This window comes from Callorhinchus milii, unplaced genomic scaffold (genome assembly GCF_018977255.1).
Source record: "Callorhinchus milii isolate IMCB2004 unplaced genomic scaffold, IMCB_Cmil_1.0 Scaffold3, whole genome shotgun sequence".
In the NCBI taxonomy this organism is placed as follows: domain Eukaryota; kingdom Metazoa; phylum Chordata; class Chondrichthyes; order Chimaeriformes; family Callorhinchidae; genus Callorhinchus; species Callorhinchus milii.
In genome coordinates this window covers 33,574,276-33,592,536 of record NW_024704744.1, presented here as the reverse complement: position 1 = coordinate 33,592,536, position 18,261 = coordinate 33,574,276, and the positions used below count along the sequence as shown (strand labels likewise).

Sequence of the window (18,261 nt, the reverse complement as noted above, 5' to 3'; positions counted from 1 at the left end):
ATGAAGTGAGTGCCCACGTCGCTATTTGCAGTGCTTTGCAGTGATTTGGCGGAATGCTGGAAGGTTTGCAGATGACTGATCCCCTTGAAAGTTTACACGTCTTGGGGTGGGGTTGGGGGTGGGGGTGGGGGGGAGAGAGAGAAAAACTCCACGTCAGAGTCAGATGACTCCAAACTTTTTTTCTCTCGCAAAGCACTTTAAATCCGCCAGCACCAACAACTCAGCCAACACACTGCAGAACTTGTCCTCCCTCAGTTACTTTCTACAAGTGGAGCAACTTTCAAAGAGACAAGCGAGTGGTGCCTCTCCACACACACTCATACCCACTGTGTCTAGATCCTGGTTTGTAAGACTTTTGGAAAGTCTTTCACCACTCACTGGAGAGTTTGCTGGCATTGTGGTAAGTTATACAATTTCTTCCCCCCCCCACCCCACCCCACACACACGCCTCTAAGTTCCATCAGTGGATTTTGAACAGAAGTTTCTGAACTATTTGTGCAAAAGTTTTCAGTGTGTGAATACTTTCAGAAGCCTGAGACCATTTTACAATAAGAGTGTTGTAATTCCAAGGAAGGTAAAGTGTTGAGGTAAGATGTCCAGCTTTAGATGCTTTAGGGGGGGGGAAGGAACAGCTTTCTTAATCTTCTCAAACGATTAAAGGTATAATTGCCCACTGTTCCTTACAGTTATAGTCGCTCATTCCATTGACAAGTGTTTTTAAAAAGAAAAAGAAACAGTTTTCTTGCGTAAATGCTTGGGGGGGAAGCTGTACGAGCTGCTTTGATCCACTTAGTTGGATGCTCCAGCATTAGTGTCTGAATTGAATAGTTTTTTTTATAAATTGAAACGTGTCGGTAAGAATGCACTTCTCTCTCCCTCTCTCTCTCTCTGAGGAATTTAATATGCAATCTTTTCAAAACGTAACGTTTTCAACCTTTTAGATTAGAAGAAAAAAGTGCATTAGAATGTGTTTGATTTAAGGTTGGGTTGTGATTTGAACCCTGGTCTGTACAGTACTGCCACCTCCACACCTTCCCCCCAGCTCAAATACTTGCCCTGTAGCTTCTCTTCTGGGTCCTAGCGCCCAAAGGGTTTCTTTCTAAGTTCAACCAGTGCACATCTGATCGACAGCAGGTGCTCTGGTTGCCCTATGTGCAGAAGCTGTCTCTGCAATGCAAGTGCTGTTTTATGAGCCTCACACCAATTTAGCCAAGTAGCGTGAGACCGACTGGAGAAGTTAGCAATTCGCCACAATGCGAACTGTCTAAACTTTTTATATATATAGAATGCTATAGAAAAGTAACTAGTATTTACGATGCTGTTTTAGCAGAATGATGTTGAGTCCGCAATATATGCTGCCACAGATGGCACATCAAATCTGTGCCTATACTATGATGAGCACAAGTAGAGCGAGACAGGCGCATCACACTCTGAAGCAGATAGTTTCCATCGTTGAATTTCTTGTGCACTTTTCATTCTCGACTCAAAAATCAGGTTAGGGAAATGTTATTTCAATGTCAGAAGTTTATCGCAAAAGTCCAAAATGTTAAAAAGAAATTGTAAGTACTCCCTGTATCATTGGACACTACTGGGCAGCTTGATTTAGTTGATAGCACTCTCGACTTTGTATGAAATTGAGTTCAAACCTAACACCAGGACATCCTCTCATAGTCCAGGCTGAAACTCCAGTGCAGTACTGATGAGGGGAGGGTATTGTCAGAAGTCTCATTTTGCAGAGACATTAAGCTGAGGTCCCAGATGTGTGGCCATCCTCAGGCTAAAGATTCCATCATTTGAAAAGAGATAGGAGTTTCTTACCATGCCCTGGCCAACAATCCTCTAGATGTGCATGCAGACATTTAATTGTGCTTCCAAAACATAGCTGATTGTGTGAAATGGCTCCTGTATTTGTCCACTACAAATTACAATAGTTACTGTAAAGTGCTTTGTTAGCACAATAAAGGTGTTATAAAACTGTAAATTCCTTTTTATCTTTCCACATTATTGTGCATCCCGAGAAATGCACAAACTTCAAAATCCTGCTCAGATATGTTTTCACCAAACATATTCTAAATATCTTTCATGTATTATATGGGCTTCAGTAATGACAGATAATAATAATCCTTACATTTGATACAGTGCCTTTTATGTCGGGAAGATGTGTCAAAGCATTTCATATGATTTAATGTAAAGTGTAGGTATTTGCAATGCAAACACCTACAATTTAAATAGCTTTCAGAACATCTTTTATTAAATGACAGTATTATGTTTCTATTGAATATTTTATTAGTGATATTTATTGTAGAAATTAAATTCAGTTCTTGTTGCTGCTGGGCTTGCTGTCTTCTGTTTATCTATCACTTGCGGTGTTTTGCACTGTTGTGCCATGGACCAGAAAACAAAACTGTTCAAAGTAAACAGTAGCAATATTAAATTAGACAGCACAGGCAGAGGGCAGCAAACCCTACAACAGCAACAACTGGACTTCGATTCCAAACTAAACAAAAAAACACTAATTTAACAACAAAATATTCAGTGGAAATATAATGCTGTCATTTATTAAAAGGCATTCTGATAACCGTTTAAACAATTTATTATTGCAGCTCTGATAGTAAACTCAGTTCCATTTTCCTGGCTAACAATTCCCCAGATAAAGTTGGTCATTTGTTTCGGGGCTGTTTGTGGGATATTGCTGTGCGCAATTGTGCTGCCACGTTTGCCTACAAACACACAGTCACTCCATTTCACAGAAAATGTTGTGAAGCACTTTTGAGATATACTTCCAATGTGATAAAGCATTATATCAAATCCGAGGATTATTATTATTACTATATATTCACAGGAGTGTTAGTTAGACTTCTATTTTGTTTCAGGAAAAAAACTACTAATTAACCTTAATCTAGAATCATAATTGTATTGATTGAAGATATTGGTGCATATATTTCTGGTGTGCTAAGATAAAGTGGTTTAAAACTATTGAATGCTTTCTCCTTCACTCTTGCTGCTCTGGAACCCCTGAGAGTTTCCGTGATAGTTTGTGAAAATACGATGACATTTATGGTCAGTTCATATTAAACATCAAATTAGTTTCTGCAAATATATTACAACGTTGCAATGCCTTTGACCGAAATACTTTGAAGCTGTACTATAATTTATTGTTTTCCGCTCTATTCCAAAATAGATATTTAGCAATTGTGACACCCCGCTTTACAGTAACTTCAAACCTGTAATTATGCCTATATTAGTGCATCACAAACTCTTGCAAACATGTTAAACTATTTGACAGCTCATAGTTATTGTGCTTGAATGACACTTAGATGTGGAATTCTACCAGCAATAGAAATACAATGATCACCCTTCTTGTTACTAAAATTAAAGTTTCTCAGCAGTGTGGTCTGCACTCTCTTGAGAAGAGTTTCATGTTCAGGTCAAATAATTTGCAATGCCACACTTGAAATTATCAAGTACATTCTATGTCTGTCCATTTATCGTTTGTCTTGTTCCAATTGGAAACTTAAAATATTTTAGAGCTAGGAATCGCTCAGTTCATAAATAATGGGCATAAAGTCCGTTTCATCTGCACTCTGCTCCTGACATTCCGAAATGCTGAGATTGAGAAATGCAATTTCATTAACCTTATTGACAGTCTCACTGCTAATGAGAAAGAATTTTGAATGATGGCCATCTAACACTATGAAAGTACTGCAACCAAGTCTGTCTTATAAATGTGACAAGGATGTTAAACCAGCGGTGGAGTGTGGAATTCTGACCCTGCATGGCGGAATATCAAAGTCGGACAGTCTGATTTCCAGCCTTTTCAGGCCCTGTAGGTACTGTGGTGCAGTCATGTCTGGGAGCGGTACTATCATAGTTATATTGGAGGAAGAGTGCCCCAATCACGTTGCAGTGACAAGAAGTATAGTAGGAGTTAATCTCCAGAGTCAATATTGTGTCTCAGGATGAACAGGATGTGTGCGAAAATATGTGTTAGAATGGTATTGGTGTATCTTCGAACCACAGCACATTTCGCGAAACTGGGGGAAGTTGAATTTGTGAATACCACATGTACAAGTGCTGTAGCGGCAGAGAAATAGTCATAAAAGCTATAATTTGTTGTGTAACATAACACATATACAAACAGCAAGATTGCAATGAACGCACAATAATGGGGAAACGGACCTCAGCTGGGATTTCCCAAAGACCAGACTATCTTGTTGCAATCACTATTGTTCCAAAAAGAACTTTTACATTCAACTGGAATGCATCAGGTAAGGTGATGGACCGTCAGACTAATGAGACTGAAACCCCATGAAGAGGCAGTGGAACAGGTAGTCTGGATTGTCTGTCTGGCTCTGCTTACATGCATCAGTTGGTATTTTGAAAGAGGTGGTACTCATCAATTAAAAATATAAAACGGCACTAAGTGCCATCGTTTAGCTCTGCACAAGTGACATCAATTGCGAAGCACACAGGGATTGACTCCTGCACCAGTGACCCGTGGCCCTAATCCAGATCCATTGGGGTATAATACAATACAAACTTCCATTTGTATAGCGCCTTTCACATCGGGATGGTGTCCCATGGCACTGGACAGTCATGGATTTGGACTTGAGCAGGGTGGGGATTGGTTAAGGAAGGGTGGAGGGTGGGAAGAGTGGCCGAAGGCACGGTTGAAGAGGAGGGTCTTGAGACGTGCTTTGAAGGAGACAAGGGAGGCAGCGAGGTGAAGGGAATGTGGGATGGAGTTCTAAAGGGTGGGGGCAGAGAGGCTGAAGGCACGACTGCCGATGGTGGGGCGGGCTGGGCACAGGACATTGAGCAGGCCGGAGCCTGCTGAGTGGAGAGAGGACAATGCTTTATCAGCGTAATGTTGATGAAAATAGCAGGCCTTCTGTATCTCCTGCTTGCCATTAATCAGCCATTGCCAGTGATACTTTTTCAACTAGAGAAACCGAGTAGGACAGTAGGACAATTTATCAAGACCAGTATATGACAGGGGAACACAACAACTGAATATGTACACTGATTGAATTGAAGAACTCAATAAAATAAATTTTATTCTAATATATCTTGTGGATCATTGTTTAATTGTGGTTTAAAGTAAAAAGGTCAGTTGTACAAAAGCCAAACAAAATATATGCAGAAGACAGAAAAATGAAACAGGAAAGTCAAATATAAGTTTGGCAACTACTGGAGAAAAACTCCACCCGTGTCTAGATTTACTCTTATATAACATTTCAGAGTACGCAGACTTAAATTCAGGCTTAATTCTCATGCTTGTTAACTGTCATTTATTTTAAGAACTACAGAAAATTCACTTCAAAGTTAAGGTTGAATTCAACAATTTACCAAACCTAGACATTTTAAAATACTTCATAAATAAAGTCTATATCCAGGTGGAATTTCTTCCAATTGAAGTGAACATAGCCAGTATTAGAGGTAGAACACATGGAGAATGAAACCCTCTGCCAACTGCTCGCAGTGGCTGATCTGCTACTGGTGGCTGTTCAAGTGTATTGAATAGGGGAAAATACAACATTTGATTTGATAATTATCACATTTCTCATGCTTATGTTTCTATCTTCTTGTAGGGAAAAAAGTAAACAGTAAAGCTACTATATACTTTTTCCAAATCTCCTCAAAGACAAAATTGCATGGAACAATGATGGCACCAGTTGAACCAAAGGAACTGTTGGCAGTGTAGCTTTAAATACAACTGAACTTTTACGGGATTTTTGGTACATTCTGTAATCATGGTATCATTAAACTAGACTGAGACCTCCAATTCCCAATGGTTGTTTGCAGATTAGGCTGGAAATAAAGACTGTGTGGCAACTTGTTTTCTTAAAACACTTGTCTTCCATTTAGTCTAACTACACATCTTTGCATCAAAATACCAAAATACAAAAATACTGGAATCAAGAAGTATCATATAAAACAAACAAACTCACAGGAAAGCAGGACCGATTCCATAAAAAACAACTGCGAATGATCACAAATAGTGTCAGTGGTCACAAATAGTATCACTAATCACAAAAAGTGTCACTGATCACAATTAATGTTACTGATCACAATTAATGTTACTGATCACCAATAGTGTCAATGATCACAAATGTTGGCTACCATTTCCATTGGACATACTCACAGGCCATTAACATGGCTTGTTCTTTAGATGAATGTTAATAATTCCTGGTTTAATTGAAAAGAGAAGGGAGTGTCTCCTGGTGTCCTGACCAAAAATCCACCAGATTACTTGGATAAATATCTCATGTAATTTCCCTCTAATTTGTGAGTTACAGCATACCTTTGAAAGAGTAATGTTTGTTTACGATTATCTAAAATCGTTGTTGTTATGCAATGTCTTTTCTGTTCCAACTGCATGGAGAGGTGTAACCAGATGGTCTGTAAGACAAGAAAATGGTTTATGTGTATGTGTGATAAGCAGATGATCTTGTGGTCACGCACACGTTAGGGAAATAGCAAGTGAATACTTATAAGCTAATGCTCCGTAAAAGATGACAATTGGATAATGGATAAGTGGCCACCAACTGATCGGATCAACTTCATGTGTTCCAGTGCATCAATAGATGAGATTCTAGAACACACGAGGGACTTGTTTATTTGTAAATAAGTGTATATAAATAAGTGACGAGGAGCAACAAAAAATCAGAAGAAGAAGAAGAAACTATTTATTTGTGCTCTTCAGATTGGAAATTATGCTTTTCTGTACAATTAATACTGCCAAAAGACATCTGTGTGAGCTTGATTATCTTGATGTCTGAATCCATTGACAACTTATGTCAACAACAGTAAAATCCTGTGAACAACATTGAGATGTCTAAATATCATGAATGCATGTTAACATGAACTGTATTGAATGCAAAGATTATTATGTAGCACAAGCAGAGATAGATGAGCAGCAACAACAACAACAATTTACATTGGTATCACGCCTTTTACACAGGGGGGACGTCCCAAGGCGCTGGCCAGTCAGGGATTTGGACCCAAGCTGGAGGTTGGGATCAGGAGGGGTGGAGGGCAGGGAGCATAGGGGTGGGAGGATGGACTGTGCCCGACAGCGCGGTTGAAGAAAAGGAGGCAAGGGAAGGAGCAAGACAAAGGGACTGTGGGATGGTGTGCCAAAGGATGGGAGCAGAGAGGCCGAATGCCCGACTCTTGATGATGAGGCAGGCCGGGTGCCAACAACAGCAAACAACAGCAACAAAATTACATTTGTACAGCGCCTTTCATGTTGGGAGGATGTCCCAAGGCGCTGGACAGACAGAGGTTCGGACCCAAGCTGGGGGTCGGGGTGGAGGAGGGTGGAGGGAAGGCAGGGAAACAGAGAGATCGAAAGCATTGTAGAAGAGGAGGGTCTTGAGGTGGGTCTTGAAGGTGGTGAGAGAGGGGAGAGATGCAGGGACTGCGCGATGGGGTTCCAGAGGGTGGGGGCAGACTGGCAGGAGGCCCACCCACCAATAGTGCGGCAAGTGAGGCAAGGGATGTGAAGCAGGCCGGAGCCCGCTGAGCGGAGGGAGTGAACTGGGTGGTAGGGGGTTAGGAGATCAGAGAGGTAGGGGGGAGCAAGACCATGGAGAGCTTTGAAGGTGAGGACCAGGATATGAACTGTATCCTCTGTGTGATGGGAAGCCAGTGGAATTGGGCAAGGATGGGGGTGATAGGGTAATGGAGCCTAGTGCGGGAGAGGACACGGGCTGCAGAGTTCTGGATGATCTGCAGTCTGTGGAGGGAGGAGTTGGGGAGGCCGACAAGCAGTGAGTTTGCATAGTCGAGCCTCGTTGTAATGAAGTGATGCCAAGGTTCCAAACTGGCTCAGTGAGGTGGAGTGTGCCTCCATGGATAGTGATGCTGTCAGTGCCTGAGGTGAGAAGGCGCTGATGGGAGCCAATCAGAAGGGTCTCGGTCTTATTGACCTTCAACTGTAGAAAGTTAGCTCTCATCCAGGACTTGATGTCTCACAGATGTCGAGACAGCAGTTGTCCTGGAGTTGAAGGTGGAGGCAGAGAGATAGAGTTGGGTGTCATCCACATACATGTGGAAGTTGACCCCATGTCTGCGGATGATGCCACCAAGAGGGAGTATGTACACATTGAAGAGGAGAGGACCGAAGACAGAGCCCTGAGGAACACCACACGAGACTGTGTGGGAACTGGAGGAGAAGCCATTTGTGTAGATAAAGTCGAGACGGTGTAAAAGATAGGATCTGACCAAGTCAAGAACAGTATCATGACGGTTGAGGTGAAAGGAGAGTCGGTGGATAAAAATAGAGTGGTCAAAGGTGTCAAAGAGCAGAGGACGTAGGTTTTCAAGTTCATTAAAATCTAACTCACAGGTACATACAAGCAAATGGGACACTTTGTCCTGCAGTTGGAATTCAATATGTATCACGTCACTAATGTTTGATTGATCTGCGGCCACTTGTACAATTTATAAATTACGCAGATGTACATAGACTTTACAGCCCAACTAGTCTGTACACTGTACATGAGTCTCCAACCACTCCTTACTTCCTCTGATACCCTTCTATTACCTTCTATCTCATGTGGACATCTAGTTTCCTCTTAAATGCATTTGTAATATCTGCTTCAACCATTGCTTTGGACAGCGAGTTCCACGTTCTTATTACCCTCTCTGCCTGACGTAGTTCCTCATAAATTTTCTTTTAAATCCCCTTGTCACGAGCTTCTACTGATGTTTCTAGTTATAGCAAAAAATTACAGACTTGGCAGGAAGTTACAAACTCATCAATAATCAGTGAAGGCATAGATCAGATCCACTAACGACAACTGTTGCCTATAAATGATGCTTGTTCAACTTTTTAGAATTATTCTCAACCATAAATTTAAGCTGCAGTGCACTGAGTGGTTTTGTACATGGAAATATAACAATAATAATACTTGCAGTCGATACATATCGGAAACATCTAGAAGCTCTTCACAGAATATACTATAAAGTGAATTGACTGCATAATTTGTGGGCGAAAGGCATAAACAGGGTTTTTGGGACAAAGCATCGTGGTAAGATGCTGAGAAATTGAATCCCACTCCCCTGCGCTCTCCCCATAGCCCTGCAAACTTGTCCTCCCCAAATAATTATCTACTTCTCTCTTAAAAGCTGTTATTGAATTGGTTTCCACAACCCTTTCAGGCAATGCATTCCAGATCCAAACAACTCATTTCTCCTCATCTCCCCTCTGTTTCTTTTAACAACTATTTTAAATCAGTGCCCTCGGGTTACTGACCTACCCGCCAGTGGAAATAGTTTCTCCTTGTTCACCCTATCGAATTCCCTCATAGTTTTGAAAACTTCTATTAAGTCTCCTCTTAATGGTCTCTGCTCCAAGGAGTATAATCCTAGCTTCTCTAGCCTCTACTCATAATTGATGTCCCTCATTCCTGGTACCATCCTGGTAAATCTCCTTTGCACCTTGTCGAATGCCTTGAAATCCTTTCTAAAGTGTGGTGCCGAGAACTGAACACAATACTCTAGCTGAAGCCTAACCAGTGTTCATAAAGGTTCATTTCTGTTCCTTCATTTCCTTTAAGATTGTACCATCTAGCTTATAATGCATGTACTATCTAGCTTACATTAAAATTGTACACAATTTCGATATTTTGATATACTTGATGTTTATGTTCACAGCTAAAGTTAAAACGGGATGGCTGACTGGAGTGCACTCGGAAAACTATTGGATAAGGCACAGTCTTACTTGACTGCAGGAGGTAAACTCTGGCTCTCTGTTCTCTTCATCTTTCGCCTCCTTGTGCTGGGAACTGCAGTAGAGTCGGCCTGGAGCGATGAGCAATCTGCGTTCAAGTGCAACAGCCTGCAACCAGGTTGTGAAAACGTCTGCTATGACAAGTCCTTTCCAATCTCGCACATTCGGCTCTGGGTCCTGCAGATTATTTTTGTCTCAACCCCCACCCTGGTTTACCTGGGCCACGTCTTTCTCATCTCAAATAAAGAGAAAAGAATACTTAACAAAGAAAATAAATTAAAGCTTCTGGAACAAGAAGGTGAAGATGTGGGTTTGCCATTGAAACAGTTGGAACTAAAGAAAGTCAAGTATGGTTTGGAAATACAAGGCAAAATTAAAATGAGAGGTGGCTTGTTGCACACTTACATTGTCAGTATAATCTTTAAAATAATTTTTGAGGTGAGCTTTTTGGTAATTCAGTGGTGCATTTATGATTTCAAATTCATGTTGAATGCTGTTTACCACTGCGAGAGGTATCCCTGCCCACACAAAACAGACTGCTTCCTCTCTCGACCCACAGAAAAGACCATCTTTATCATATTCATGATGGTGGTGTCCATAGTGTCAGCTGCTCTGAACGTGGCAGAGTTGGTCTACATTGTATTTAAAGGTTTAACAGATCGTATTAAGAAAAACAGTAATTTATTTCAAGTTTCTCAGAAAAATGGATTGAATCCTTCCAAAGACTGCGCTTCAAAGTATGCCTTTTACAATGGGTGCTCTCCACCAAGCGCTCCCCTCTCCCCTCCTGGATATAAGCTTGCCACTGGGGACAGGAACATGTCCTCTTGCCGAAGCTACAACAAACAAGCCAATGAACAGAACTGGGCAAATTACAGCACCGAGCAAAACAGGATGGGGCAAGCTGGTAGCACCATCTCCAACTCTCATGCACAGCCATTTGATTTCCACGGCGAACGTCCAACTCTACAAAAGCTACCGTCAGTAAATGAGTTGCAGCCAATTTCTCATCTAGAACAGAGACCACCCAGTAGCGCCAGCAGCAGAGCAAGTAGCAGGCCTCGAGCAGATGACCTGGAGGTCTAGCTCCCCTTTCTTAACATTCAAAGATGTTGCCTTATGACTGTGATTCTGAATAGAAACAACTTACTTTTCTGGAGGTGATCCAGAGCTCATTGTTCAAAATACGTTGGTACCGAGTAGATATGAGATTTGCTCAAAATGAATGAATGATTCAATGTCACCAGCTTTTAATTAGGAGCTTGCTAAGATACAGAAATGCATACTTTGTTTTGGTGGATGTGCATTCTAGTGAAATCCTTCAAGCAAGGCCCAGCTGCGTTATTTAATAGAATTACCTTACAGCTAAGAGGTTTACTTGATCTTATACATTCTGAGAAACATTCTGCCATAACAGCTCTGAGTCCTTTTGACATTCGGCCTCCAATCCATGACTCAAGCCCTGTTAATAACATTCCAAAACATCATGCTACACATTGATGTTTTCCTCCATACAGATCCAAAAATCTCTTTTGCAGCCACTTTTGCATCACATCAGAAAGAACAACTTCCGATTCTCAACCATTTCTTCCAAATAATTTGGAGATAACAACAACATCAACTGAGATAAGGCATTCCCATCTGTTCCTCTGCAGAGTTCAACAGTGTACAGGTACCAAGCCTGGCATTCAGTTGATTTTTTTGCAGTAAAAGTATGTCACTTTGCAATTGTTTATTGAGCAAAATACTTTCAAAAGGATATGTATCTCTGTATATTGTTTGACTAAGTGAATGTTTGATGTCTTATCTGGCTCTGTGCCTGACTACAAATCTGACTGAGCAGCTTTTTTCAATGCGCTCATGTATTTTTAGGCACGCCTTCAGAACATTTTTAACCCTTACCCTGCCAAATAAAATCTTAACAGGATTGAGGTCACAATCACTTACCAAAAAGGTTGGCCATCCCTGATTTAGGTGTTTGGTCAATCTGGTAGGATTAATATATGGCAGTTTTGTCTTTTTTTAAAAAAAATCAATTACTTTGTCCAATATCCTTTATTTGAAGTTCACCCAGGTAAGGCAAACCTAAAAAAATTTGGAATAATATTACATTCCCAACCAATTCTCAAGGATATTGGTTTGGTTGTATTTTGAGGAAGTCACTTAAGCAAAAGAGCCAGATTGATTATGTAAGCGTTCTTAGTAAATCTGCTGTGCCAATGTGGCACATCTTGTTCCACTCTTTTGATTGTGTAAGATGAATTGTCTGTATCCAACAGAGGATACTGTGGTTTATTTGAGAAATGTTAAGAATGATTACTATTGCTAAACAATTGTAACTTTATCCTTGGTATGAATGAGAGTTTTAAATATTTAATCATTTCTGTGATAGATATTGTAGTACTGCTTTAGTACTTTGAGGTGAAGTTATCAACAGTATGAGAAACCTATAGTCAATGTGCTTAGTGCTGGACTAATATTTAGTCAACAAGTAATAAAGGTATTCGTCAGTATAGCTTCACAAATATCCACATTCACCTATATTTTGGATCTTTTAAATACTTTATTCATAACGTCATGGGCAATCTAAAACTACAGTTCTAAGGTTCAACTTGGCCATCACACATCCAAGTTCTGTTTATTACTTTAGCTATAATGGCGTTTGCACTGAAATTCTATATTTGCTTAGAATGCACAATGACGCTGAAAGGAGTTATGAATTGTCAAGTAGTATGCATGTAACTAATTTATTTTGCAGCAGGAGACTCATGTCATGCCTTGTAACCCACCCAAGATAACTTTAAAGAAGGTTTTTCTCCATGCTGTGGCCTAGGCTATTACAGATGATCCCCTTCCCCCCCTTTCGTTCGCACCCATCTTCAATGGTTGGTATCAAAGAATGCTTGAGTTTGGTGACCCTAGTGGCTGAACTGAGAAACCTCTCAACTGGTGTTCAGAATACCTGTGCCAGGTGCAACATTCTCTCCAGGGGTCATTTGTAAAAGATCCACTGTGCCATTTGTGAACCTTTTGGAAAACAGCTGATAATATTTATCGGTTACAAGAAGTAAAGGAAGGAAAGAGATATTTCCTTCCTATTTGACCCATTTTGTATGAAGTTGCCTGTGTCAGTGTTTCTAATTTCTCATATTTTAACATTCCATGTTAAATCACTGTTAGGCAGTCCACTTGTACTGAGACTCTTATTCAACTGTTACCATGCATGTGAGCAATCTTTTGTTCATTAAAACCTGATAACTTTTTTAAAAACCCAATAAAGCAAAATTTTGCTAAATTATTCTTGGTCTGTCCTGCTTTAGATATTCTTATTGGGTATTGAACTAGATTCAAGGATGGTTAAGATTTATTTTTATGTTTTTTAAAGTTTGTATGAAATATTTTCTTTATATCTACATACAATACAATTAAAATGTACATTTATATATTGTTTTTCACATTGGGAGGATGTGTCAAGCATTTGCACCGGTACTGGGGATGGGGCTCGGGCTTGTGGGGTGAAGGGGAGAAGAAAGATTGACGAAAGAAGAAAGTCTTGAGATGACTTTAAAGGAGGCAAGGGAGGGGCGAGATCCAGAGGGTGGAGGCAGATTTACTGAAAGCCTGACCACCGATGGTGCACAATCGGTTGCTAGTCAATTGGCGGATTGCTTTTTCGTAATAATTCCTTCAAAAAGCAGGAAAAAAATTGGTCGCTTCAATCCATGACTGTTTGTGGGATACTGCTGTGTGCAATTGGCTGCTGCATTTTGCCCACAAAATATACAGTCAATTCACTTTACAGTATATTCTGTGAATCGCTTTGAGACATCACAAATACGTGATTAGGCGCTATATCAAATGCAAAAAGGAGTAATAGTACATCTGTCTTTCCTCCAGAAGTAACTCTTGTCTTCACGAAGGGGAAAGCTAAACATTTGATTACAGTTCTTTTTCTGTCTTTCTAAGTCTTGCTAACTCTCTCTCTCTCTCCTCTCTCTCTCTGACTCACTCTACATCTATGTCTATTCCTTTCACTGATTCTAATCCTACCCTGAACAAAAGTAAACTTATTTACCCTTGTGGTAACAGAGAACATAAAATCAAGTTTGATGGTATGTGTGAGATCTCGAAGGATGTGTTTTAGCTGCATAATGAGAACAAATTAATGTTCCTTGGTACTTCTTGTATATGTGTGCTTTGCACATTCACACAACTGGATATCCAATTATATTGGCTATTGTGAAAAAATCCCAAACCCTTTTGAGGCTAGCCTCACAAAACCCAATAGAAACAGAGCTTGAGAGAATTAGCAATGGTCTATTATGAGAGGCTGCAACCGCTCTCCATTTATTCTAACTTTCTGATTTAACACACACCGTGTGTGGAATATATGAAAAAATGAATCACAGTTTATAACCACATTATTTATCATTACAAACACTTGCTTTCAAATGTATATTTTTAAACTAAGATTTCAGCATCCTTTGCCTTTGATTGCCTGTTATGTATGCCTTACTGTTTATCCACGACATACACAGTCACTACACTTTACAATATATTCTGAGAAGCACTTTGAGATATCTCAATGATATGATAAGGGGTTATATAAAATGCCAGGATTATTTTTATTATTATATCCTAACATCCACCCTCTGTGAACATCAAATATAAGAATTATTATTTATTACCTCAAAACTATTGAACCATATTTTAAGCAAAAGCCCTTTCAATTGTTTTAGAAGTTTAGAGCCCATTAAATATTTAGTTTAACAAAGAAAAAAGCTGGTTCATACATTAATACCCAGTGCTAAAAACAAATTAGAAAAGAATAGTAAGAATTATAGTATTCATTTATTAAATGATATGAGTACAAGGTAGTACAATTTGCAGATGGCACCAAGCTGGAGGGTATTGTAGTTTCAGAAGAGTCAATGAAGATCTTAAAAGGAGGGCTCAAGACCTGGGCTGATCGTTGGCAAATGAACTTCATTATTAATAATGCAAACAGCTTCAAAGAGTGTTACTTGACTTGTCATTTGCCATGCCTATAGTGTGTTAACAACAAGAAACAAGGCTAACAGCAAATTGTGCTGCATTGTCAAAATATAGTGTTGAGCTCAATATATGAAGTAATTTGAACTATCCTTTGTGGATACGTAAACAGTGAGGATACCAGGACATCATATGTAACACAATGTTATAAACCTAAATCTCCTTCCATCAGGATTGATACTGTCACAATAATACACACAGTGACAATTTTGTCAACAATGGGAAGACGGTAGGGTGGATTTTCTAAAAGAATATTTCAAAATCATGCATCCTACTTTAGTAATTTACATATAAAATTAAAAAAGCATGAAGACCAAACTTTATGTATTTGCAAAAAAGAGCATATAGCAGATTTGATGAACTTTTTAAACGAATTGTAAAAGATTGCAGAGCACATAAAATACCAAACTTCAAAGTTCCAATTGGTAACACTGCGAATGAACAATTAACCAATGAGGAGGCAATGTAATTATGCACATTTCATGAGAGAGGACTCGGGTTTGATTTCCGGCAAGTTTGCAACCTTAGGCATGTTTCCTTACTCCACATGCCTCTGTTTTCCTAGTAGTAAGTAGGAAACCCATTGTTAGTCTGGTGGGAATAATAATTCCTTCAAAAAAATAATAATAATAAAATTGGAATTAGCAGAAGAAGAGGCAGCAGAAGAAGAAACTCCTAATAATTCTATTCTTCAGATTGGTAATTATGCCTTTCTGTACAATTAATACTCCAATAAGATGCTACGATAGTGCAATTTTAAACACTCCAGAATGCTACCCCTCGTGAAGAGCTCTATATAAATGCAAGTTGTTGTTGTTGAAGATATTTGCAACTAAAAAATGTCTCTTTGAGCTTAATTATTTTGATAGCTTCGTGGAGTCCTGTAGCTCAGTGGTTAGAGCACTCGTTTTGCAAGCGAGAGACCTGAGTTCAATTCCAGGCAGAGGGCGAAACCTTGGGCAAGTTTCCTTACTCCACACGCCTAATAATAATCCTTCCAAAAAACAAAACAATAATAAATTGGTCATTTTCAATCTATGACTGTTTGTGGGACATTGCTGTGCGCAATTGGCTGCCGCGTTCGCCCACAAAATATACAGTCAATTCACTTTACAGTGTGTTCTGTGAAGTGCTTTGGGACGTCCTCCCGACGTGAAAAGCGCTATATCAAATGCAAGGATTATTATTATTATTATTATTATTATATCCGTATCCATTGACAACTCACATTAACAACAGTAAAATCCTCTGTATCACTTTGAGATGTCTCAATAGCATGATAAGGAGCTATATTGAATTCCAGGATTATTATGTAGCATCAGCGTAATGTGTACATTTAGCTTCCTCTTAAATGCATCTGTACTCTTTGCTTCAGCCACTGCTTTGGACAGTGAGTTCTACTACCCTCTGCATGACATAGTTCCTTATAAATTTTCTTCTAAATCCCTTTTCAGGGACTGGGATGTCCTGATGTGAAAGGTACGATACAAATTTAATTTGTTGTTGTTGTTGTTAGTCACCAGCTTGCACTAATGTCCCTGGTTACTGACTCACCAATAAATTGCAGACTTGCCAACAAGTTACAAAATCAGTAATAATCAGTGAAGCATAGATCTGTTTCATTAACTACAACTGGTGCCTATAAATTATCTTTCTTTAACCTTTTAGGATCCTTTTCAACAATAATGTTTAAGTTGCAGTGAGTGAGTGCTATCATACATGGAAATATTTTTGGCATAGCAAGGTTTTAGGGACAAATCATCATGGTAAAATGAGAAATGTTGAGGTGAGAGCATAGTTAAACAAAGTAAATACGTGCAAAGTAAGTAAGGAGGAAAAAGATACAGAATAACATGACGCTCCATTTTTGCTCTACTCACACCAATTTGTAGATCACAATCAACAGAGAATAAAATGTGTTTGTCTGCCATTTCAGTATACAACATGTAGTGATGCTGTCTAAAAATTAACACAATTTCAAATTGTTTTGCACTTTATATTGATATGTATGATGTTTTACGTTCACAGATAAGGTTAGAGCGAGATGGCTGACTGGAGTACACTTGCAAAACTACTGGCTAAGGCACAGTCTTATTCAACTGCACTGGGTAAACTCTGGCTCTCTGTTCTCTTCATCTTTCGTGTCCTCGTGCTGGGAACTGCAGTAGAGTCGGCCTGGAGCGATGAGCAATCTGCGTTCCTGTGCAACAGCCTGCAACCAGGTTGTGAAAACGTCTGCTATGACAAGTCCTTTCCAATCTCGCACATTCGGCTCTGGGTCCTGCAGATTATTTTTGTCTCAACCCCCACCCTGGTTTACCTGGGCCACGTCTTTCTCATCTCAAGTAAAGAGAAAAGAATACTTAACAAAGAAAATCAATTAAAGCTTCTGGAACAAGAAGGTGAAGATGTGGGTTTGCCATTGAAACAGTTGGAACTAAAGAAATTCAAGTATGGTTTGGAAATACAAGGCAAAATTAAAATGAGAGGTGGCTTGTTGCACACTTACATTGTCAGTATAATCTTTAAAATAATTTTTGAGGTGAGCTTTTTGGTAATTCAGTGGTGCATTTATGATTTCAAATTCATGTTGAATGCTGTTTACCATTGTGAGAGGTATCCCTGCCCACACAAAACAGACTGCTTCCTCTCTCGACCCACAGAAAAAACCATCTTTATCATATTCATGATTGCGGTGTCCATAGTGTCAACTGCTCTGAACGTGCTGGAGTTGTTCCACGTTGTCTTTAAAGGTATAAATGATCGTTTTAAGAAAAACAGTAATTTACTCCATGTCTCTCAAACAAAATGATTCGAATCCTTCCAAAGATTCTTCTTTAAAGTATGCCTTTAACAATGGGTTCTCTGCACCAAGTGCTCTCTTCTCCCCTCCTGGATACAAGCTTGCCACTTGGGACAGGAACATGTCCTCTTGCTGAAGCTACAACAAACAAGCCAATGAACAAAACTGGGCAAATTTTAGCACTGAGCAAAACAGGATGGGGCAAGCTGGTAGCACCATCTCCAACTCTCATGCACAGCCTTTTGATTTTGACGGTGAACGTACAAAAGCTACCGCCAGTAAATGAGTTGCAGCCAGTTTCTCATCTGGAACAGAGACCACCCAGTAGTGCCAGTAGCACAGCAAGTAGCAGGCCTCGAGCTGGAGGTCTAGCTCCCTTTCTTAACCATTCGAAGACGTTGCCTCATGACTCTGATTCTGAAAAGAAACAACTTACTAAAAATAAGATGAAGCAAGGATTAAAAACACATAATTTGCTTATCTGCATATAACTGTTGTCTGAGGTGTTAGTTGACGTGACATTTATCATGCCCATATAATGTATTAACAACAATAAACAAGATTACCAGCAAACTGTGCTACTGTCAAATTATAGCATTGAGCTCAATGTATGAAATAATTGGGGCGATCTGCGATGTGGATATAAACAGTGAGGATATCAGGTCAT

At 39.6% G+C, this 18,261-nt stretch overlaps 1 protein-coding gene and 1 pseudogene across 1 annotated transcript; both read left to right on the top strand.

The window, feature by feature from the left end:
- Window positions 1-340: 340 nt before the first annotated feature.
- On the top strand, window positions 341-13,025 carry gja1b (gap junction protein alpha 1b). The gene is made up of 2 exons (XM_007899670.2): window positions 341-400; window positions 9,664-13,025. The coding sequence occupies exon 2, from the start codon at window positions 9,680-9,682 to the stop codon at window positions 10,823-10,825; it is 1,146 nt and encodes a 381-aa protein (XP_007897861.1). The 5' UTR covers window positions 341-400; window positions 9,664-9,679; the 3' UTR covers window positions 10,826-13,025.
- Window positions 343-18,167, top strand: LOC103182600 (annotated as a pseudogene).
- Window positions 18,168-18,261: the final 94 nt, after the last annotated feature.